This window comes from Apium graveolens, chromosome 5 (assembly GCF_009905375.1).
Source record: "Apium graveolens cultivar Ventura chromosome 5, ASM990537v1, whole genome shotgun sequence".
Classification (NCBI taxonomy): domain Eukaryota; kingdom Viridiplantae; phylum Streptophyta; class Magnoliopsida; order Apiales; family Apiaceae; genus Apium; species Apium graveolens.
The window spans coordinates 9,968,567-9,975,462 of NC_133651.1; the positions used below are offsets into that span (position 1 = coordinate 9,968,567).

Sequence of the window (6,896 nt, forward strand, 5' to 3'; positions counted from 1 at the left end):
ACATAATGATTAGTTGCAAAAGGCTGACACACCTTTTTCTACTTGTTTACCGAGTAGTTTTTGACTTCATTATTATTGCTCCAAATTATTCATTACAATCTTGTCATAGTTTCTTTCTTTGAATTAACTTCCAAGAGTAATTTTGCAATATTTTGCTGCTTGTGTTATACAAATATCACAACATATCATGACCTTTCGACCTTTTTATACATATATGGTAACTTGACTGCATTCTGTATATTATTCTAGTAAAATATAAAACCTTGAGAAACTTACCATTTCTTGCAATTCTAAGCTTCATTTCATTTGCATTGTTTACTAAATGAAATATGTGGTGTATAATCTCTTAGCTTATTGAAATACATTGTAGTGCATCAAGGGGCACATTTCCTGTTCTATATGTAGCAACAACCATAAAAACAAATGCCCTACTTGCTCTTTGCCAATTGATTATATTGGTAACTATGGATTGGAGGAGGTTCTTGAAGCAGTTAAAATCACTTGTCCGAATAGCAAGTATATATGGATGCAAAAGAAAAAGTGACATACAGCATGAAACGTGAGCATATGGGATCTTGCACCTATGAATCTTGTAATTGTCCTCTTTCTGGCTGTGGTTTTGATGATTACTACAAGGATTTATATCTGCACTTTTCCAGCAAGCACCCAGCATCAGCCACACGCTTCACGTTTGACTCTTCTTTTTCTGTTCATGTAAGTGGAAATACGGAGTACAAATTCCTTCAAGAGAATAACCACACACTTTTCATCCTTAATTACAGTGTTCAGGAAATTGGAGCTGTTGCTAATATAATCTGTATGGGCCCGAGCTGTTTACAAAATGAGTATTCATATGAACTGGAAGTGATAGTCCATATGGCTCCTGGGAGAACTACTCCTAGGCCTTCAGCTCCACACAGCTCCTGTGAGGCCTACTCCTAAGCTCTTAACTCCGTGCAGCTCTTGGGAGGCCTACTCCTAAGCTCCTAACTCCATGTAGCTCCGGGAATGCCTACTCCTAGGCTCATAACTCTACGCAGCTCCTGGAAGGGGTAGTCCCGCACACTACCACTCCTGACTAGCTTAGTCCCGTAAGCGGAACCTTGATAAACCCCAACACGTGAGACGTTGGCCCAAGCACGTGACGGGGACAACTGTCACACATCAATCATGGGAATAATCAGGCCACGTGTCAGAGGATCCTCAAAACGTTCCTCGACCAGTCCCGCGCTGACGCGTGTAAAGCATCCACTCCCGCCAGGTGCCCTCCGCTCCCAGAACCAATGGCCACGATTCAAAGGTACCAACCCCAAAACCCTACCCTTGAGCTATAAATAGCACAAGAAGGTGAGGTTTTGGGGTTAATCATTCTTTCACACTCATATATACACACAGCCACCCTGCATTTATAATCATCTTCATCTTCCCAAAAAGCTAGTTCTTACTCTCACGCCGGAGGCGCCGCGGGACTTCAAACCCCCTTCCGGCGTTGTTTTGTAGGAACCCAACCACAGCTACACCTCTATAGCGGCGAAGGATCCAGGGCGGTGTCGAAGGAGCAGCCCCGCCACCAGGAGTTATCATTTGGCGCTAGAAGGAGGGGCTCTCCATCCTTGGGTCTCGGTGCCCCTGGATTCACCTTCATCAGCAAACTCTTCAAAGAGTCCATTTATTCAAACTTGTAAGAACTCAAGCAACCAACCCTTTACGTAAACATGAATGTTGCTCATATCGGCCACGTTTGTATGCGCTCGTTACTTTAGGCCACGTTTGTGTGAGCTCGTTTTGTTGGTTAAGCCACGTTTGTGTGAGCTATCGTTAGTTTTAATCGTTATTGTTCTAGTTTGAATATAACTTTGCGTTGTACTTCATCGTTGAATAGTCCCATAAAATCGTTTGAACTGCTCCCAGGAAGCTATTTGCTAGTATTTGTCGTTATTTTGGGTAGTTTCTGCAAATTTCATAAAGCAACCTTAGACCGATATTCTCTGTGCCATATTGTTATCATTTGTTGTTGGTGCTGTTGAGAAATGGCAAGACCAGGAAATAATACCTCTGGGAGGCCATCTGCTAGTGCTCAGGTCCAGGAGCCGGACCACTCCCAGGCTCTCGACCCAGGAGCCGAGAGAGAAACATTCCAGGAGCAACCACTACACACTCCCGTAGTGGAGAGAATTGTAAACACAAGGGATGCCAGAACCCTCATAGAGCTCAATCAGTACAAGTACACAAATGTCCCGGTAGCCGAAGAGCACATGGCTAACCTCACAAGCGATGAACTAGCAGAAGCAATCAGACTATACAGACAGGAGCAGACCCGCCTCCAAGAAGAGGCAGAACTAGAGGAGGAGCCGGAGGAATCCGGGGACTCCCAGCAATCAAAGAGGTCGGTGTTCGACCGCATTGGAGCCAAGGGGAAGAAAAGCAAAAAAGATCAAGGCAAAAAAGAAGCAGAAGCTGCCAAACAGAGAAAGTTGGAAGAAGTCCGGGAGCAAATCAGGAAAGAAGAAGAAGCAAAGCTCGAGCTAAAGATCCAAAAGAGAATACAATTAGAAGAAGAGAAGCTGTTGACCAAGCCTAGGAGCAAAAGAACCCGGAGAGACCCCACTCCGGAGCTGATTTCTGATGATGAAGAAGAAGAGAAGCAGAAGGACCTAAAAGACATGATCTATGAATTGCAGAGGAAGATGGACAGAGACTCAGGAGTGGAGATTGGAGAAACACTCACTCCTTTCAGCTACTCCTTAGAAGCTATCCCCCGGCAGTGGGACTTGAAACATTACAACTTTGACTCCTTTGATGGTCTGGGAGACCCGGAGGAGCACTTGAACTACTTTGAACAGATAGCGCAGATATACTACTACAATGACTTGACGAAATCAAGGTTCTTCGCTTCAACACTTAAGGGAGGGGCCCAGAGATGGTTCAGCAGAATCCCCTCCCGCAGCATCCATTCCTGGAAGGAATTTCGAGCCTCTTTCCTCAGGAGATTTCGGGCGAACAAAACGCACGAAATGCACATGTGTCACCTGGAGACAATCCGGCAGCACGACAATGAATCCCTATCTGCATACATGCGCCGGTTCCAGGAAGCAATCAATAAAGTTTCAAATCTGGATGAGAGGGAAGCTTTAAGCATTTTTAGAAGAAATCTGGACCCAGAGCACAACGAAAGGTATATTGTGGAGCTAGTCAATAAGGAGCCGCAAAGTCTGGCAGCAGCTTATTCCATGGCCGCCAGATTCATTAAGGAAACAGACGTGCTCCAAGCAATGAGAATGACCCGGAATGGAGGGTTCAGGAATAAAAACACTGATGACCGACCGAAAGGAGGTTACCATCAGGACAAGAAATTCAAACAAAGCAACCAAAGCCAAGAAAGACAAGCAAACCCGGTTTTCCAAAGACTTGGTCCTAAGCAGGAGTCGAACAGCGACCCAGGACCCGTGAAGCAAGCTCAGGAGCCGAAGCAGGAGCCGGACTGGACTCCTCTCAACATGACCCGGGAAGAAATCTTGAAAGAAGTCAAAGAAAAGCCTTTCTATTATCCTCCGAAGCCAATGCAAACTCCTCCGGAGAGTAGGCCCTACAATAGGCAATGTGATTATCACGAGACCCATGGACACAAAACCGAGAATTGCTTATCACTAAAGTACTTCATTGAGGACCAAGTGAAAAAGGGGAATATGAATAAGTACTTAGTTCGGGATAACAGCAGAGGAGAAGCACAGAAGAAAGGAAAGAATATAGTCAATGTGGTCCTAGGCGGATCCTACTCCCCACCCGGGAGCCCGGGCTTCGGCGAAGAAGTACTCTCAATCCAATCGCTCCCAGACCTGGTGATATCCTTCAACAGCAAGGACTATGAAGGAGTCAACCCTCATCACAATGCAGCTTTGGTTGTCACTATGGACATCTTTGATAATGAAGTAAGAAGAATGCTCATAGACAATGGCTCCTCAGTAAATATTCTATTCAAGCACACAGTGGATAGAATGCAGTTAGGGAGCGTCCGCTCAAATGAATGTCGAGAAGACCCACTCTATGGCTTCGGCCACAACTTAGTCCCAATCCAAGGAACTTTGTATCTGCCAGTCATTTTTGGATCTGCTCCTAACCAAACGACTCATGTCATCAAATTTTATGTGATCAACGCTCCTTCCTCATACAACGGAATTATTGGCAGATCAGCTCTGACCATGATGCAAGCAATAACTTCAATCTCCCATCTCAAGATTAAGTTCCCAACCCCGACGGGAGTCGGGGAGATTAAAGGAGATTACGAAGTTGCTGAAACATGCTACAACCAGGGGTTAGTTATGGCAGAAACCCATCAAGATAACAAGAGGAAGGCTACGGTCCTTCGCAAGCAACAAAGCACGAAGAAGCACAGACCCCGGACAAGGGAAGAACCAAGCAAAACAAGTCCAGAAGAACTGGCAAGCAACCAAGTCATGGTAGTGGACAAGACAAATCGAGTCCTAGACCAACCTCGTCCTACCATGCAAGCAACCGAAGAACCTGAAAAAGCAAACAACTATCTAAAGAAGAACTCTGAAGCTCGGATTCATCAAATGATCTCAAACAAAAAACAAGCAAAAATTGAAGCAGCAGTCGAAACAGAAGAAATCGAAGTAGATGCAACCAATTCAGGCAAAAAAGTGAGGATTGGGTCAGGACTCGAGGAGTCCTTCAAGGAGAGATTAGTTTCCCTGCTCCGGGAGTATAAAGATGTTTTTGCCTGGAGTCCAAGGGACATGCCAGGACTACATGAGTCCATAGCAATGCACAGCTTGGATGTCAACCCTAACAAAAAACCAGTAAAGCAGAAGAGAAGAAACTTTGCTCCAGAGAGGCAGAGAGCCATTGACGAAGAAGTAGAAAAGCTACTCAAAGCAGGAATCATCAAAGAGATCAAATATCCGGAGTGGCTAGCTAACGTGGTCATGGTTAAGAAGTCCAACGGCAAATGGAGAATGTGCGTGGACTACACTGACCTAAATAATGCATGCCCGAAGGACCCGTATCCCCTTCCAAACATTGATCAGCTGATAGATGCCACCTCAGGACATGTAATGCTAAGTTTCATGGACGCCTTCTCCGGATACAACCAAATAAAGATGAACCCGAAGGACATCCCTAAGACAACATTCATAACTCACAGAGCAGTCTACGCTTATGTGATGCTACCCTTCGGGCTTACCAGCGCAGGATCCACTTACCAAAGAGCCATGAATAAGATATTCAAGTCCCAGATTGGGAGAAACTTGGAATGCTATGTCGATGACATGATTTCTAAATCAACAACTATACAAGGGCATTTGGAAGATCTGAAGGAATGCTTTGAAAATCTAAGGAAGAACCAACTAAAGCTAAACCCGGAGAAATGCACCTTCGGAGTAGGAGCAGGGAAGTTCCTAGGGTTCATGATCAGCAGCAGAGGCATAGAAGCCAATCCGGAGAAAATAAAAGCAATCCAGGAGATGAAAGCTCCCAGGACGCAAAAAGATGTGCAGAAGCTAGCAGGATCACTAGCAGCACTCAGGAGATTTGTCTCAAAACTAGCAGAGAGGTGCTTACCTTTCTTTGATCTACTCAAAGGAGCAACAAACAAGAAAGAGGTAAACTGGAGCCCAGAGTGCCAGAAAGCATTCGAGGAAATCAAAACTTACCTCTCTCAGCCACCAGTCCTAACTAAAGCCAAGCCAGAACAGCCTCTCTACTTATACTTATCAGCAGGAGCACAAGCCGTAGGAGCTGCCCTGATCAGGGAAGAAAATGGAACACAGCAACCAGTCTACTACATAAGCCAAGTCCTAAAAGATTCAGAAACAAGATACCCAAGATTGGAGAAGTTTGCTTTTGCTTTGGTTACAACATCAAGAAAACTCAGACACTACTTCCAAGGGAGGGAGATCAAAGTAGTAACAAATCAACCACTAAGAAAAATGCTGCACAAGCCAGAAATCTCGGGAAGACTTGTTAATTGGGCTGTGGAATTGAGCCAGTTCAACCTAAGCTTCATTCCCAGGACTGCAATCAAAGCTCAAGTTCTTGCAGATTTCATAATCGAATGCAACTTCCCAGAAGAAGACCAAGAACCAATGGACATGGATCAGGAGCCAAAAAAGGAAATTAGTCCAGGAGCCTGGACCTTAAAAGTAGATGGTTCTTCAACAACCGAGAGGTCAGGAGCCGGACTCATACTCAGGAGCCCAGAAGGATTCAAGATTCAGACAGCTATATCCTTCAACTTCCCGGCAACAAACAACCAAGCAGAATATGAGGCGCTGATCGCAGGACTAAAGCTCTCCCGGACTCTAAGGGTCCAGGACTTACAAATTTACAGCGACTCCCAGATAGTGGTCAAACAAACAAACGGAGAATACATAGCAAAGGACCCTACTCTGGCGAAGTACCAAGCACTGGTTCAGAGCTATTTAGCTTCAATCCCAAGCCACCAAATCCTCCAAATATGCCGAGAAGAAAATGAAGAAGCGGATATCCTATCCAAATTAGTCCGGAATTCATCAGACCTAGACTGCTCAGTCTACTTCGAGGACCTCCACAAACCATCAATTAAATCCGGAGAGGTCTTGGAAATAGAAAGCACTCAAAATTGGATGACTCCCTTCATAGATTACTTGGACAAAGGGGGACTCCCAGAAGATAAAGGAAAAGCTCAAAGATTGAAAGCAAAAGCGGCCAAGTTCTTCCTCGAAGAAGGAGTACTCTACCGCAGGACCTTCTCATCTCCTACCCTGAAGTGCATTGGCCCAGAAGAAGCAAAGTACTGCTTGGCAGAAGTGCATGAAGGAATATGCGGAGACCACATGTCTGCAAAAGCCCTAGCTCATAAGATCATAAGACAAGGCTACTACTGGCTAACAATTCAT

The 6,896-nt window shown here is 45.1% G+C and overlaps 1 protein-coding gene across 1 annotated transcript; it reads left to right on the forward strand.

The window, feature by feature from the left end:
- The first annotated feature begins 522 nt into the window (after positions 1-522).
- Positions 523-942, forward strand: LOC141659781 (putative E3 ubiquitin-protein ligase SINA-like 6). The gene has a single exon (XM_074466709.1). It carries the CDS (start codon positions 523-525, stop codon positions 940-942), a length of 420 nt encoding a protein of 139 aa, XP_074322810.1.
- The last annotated feature ends 5,954 nt before the right edge of the window (positions 943-6,896 follow it).

What these genes read in the sequence shown, in the direction of transcription:
- LOC141659781 (XM_074466709.1), top strand. Translation starts at nt 523, where the DNA reads ATGGATGCAAAAGAAAAAGTGACATACAGCATGAAACGTGAGCATATG.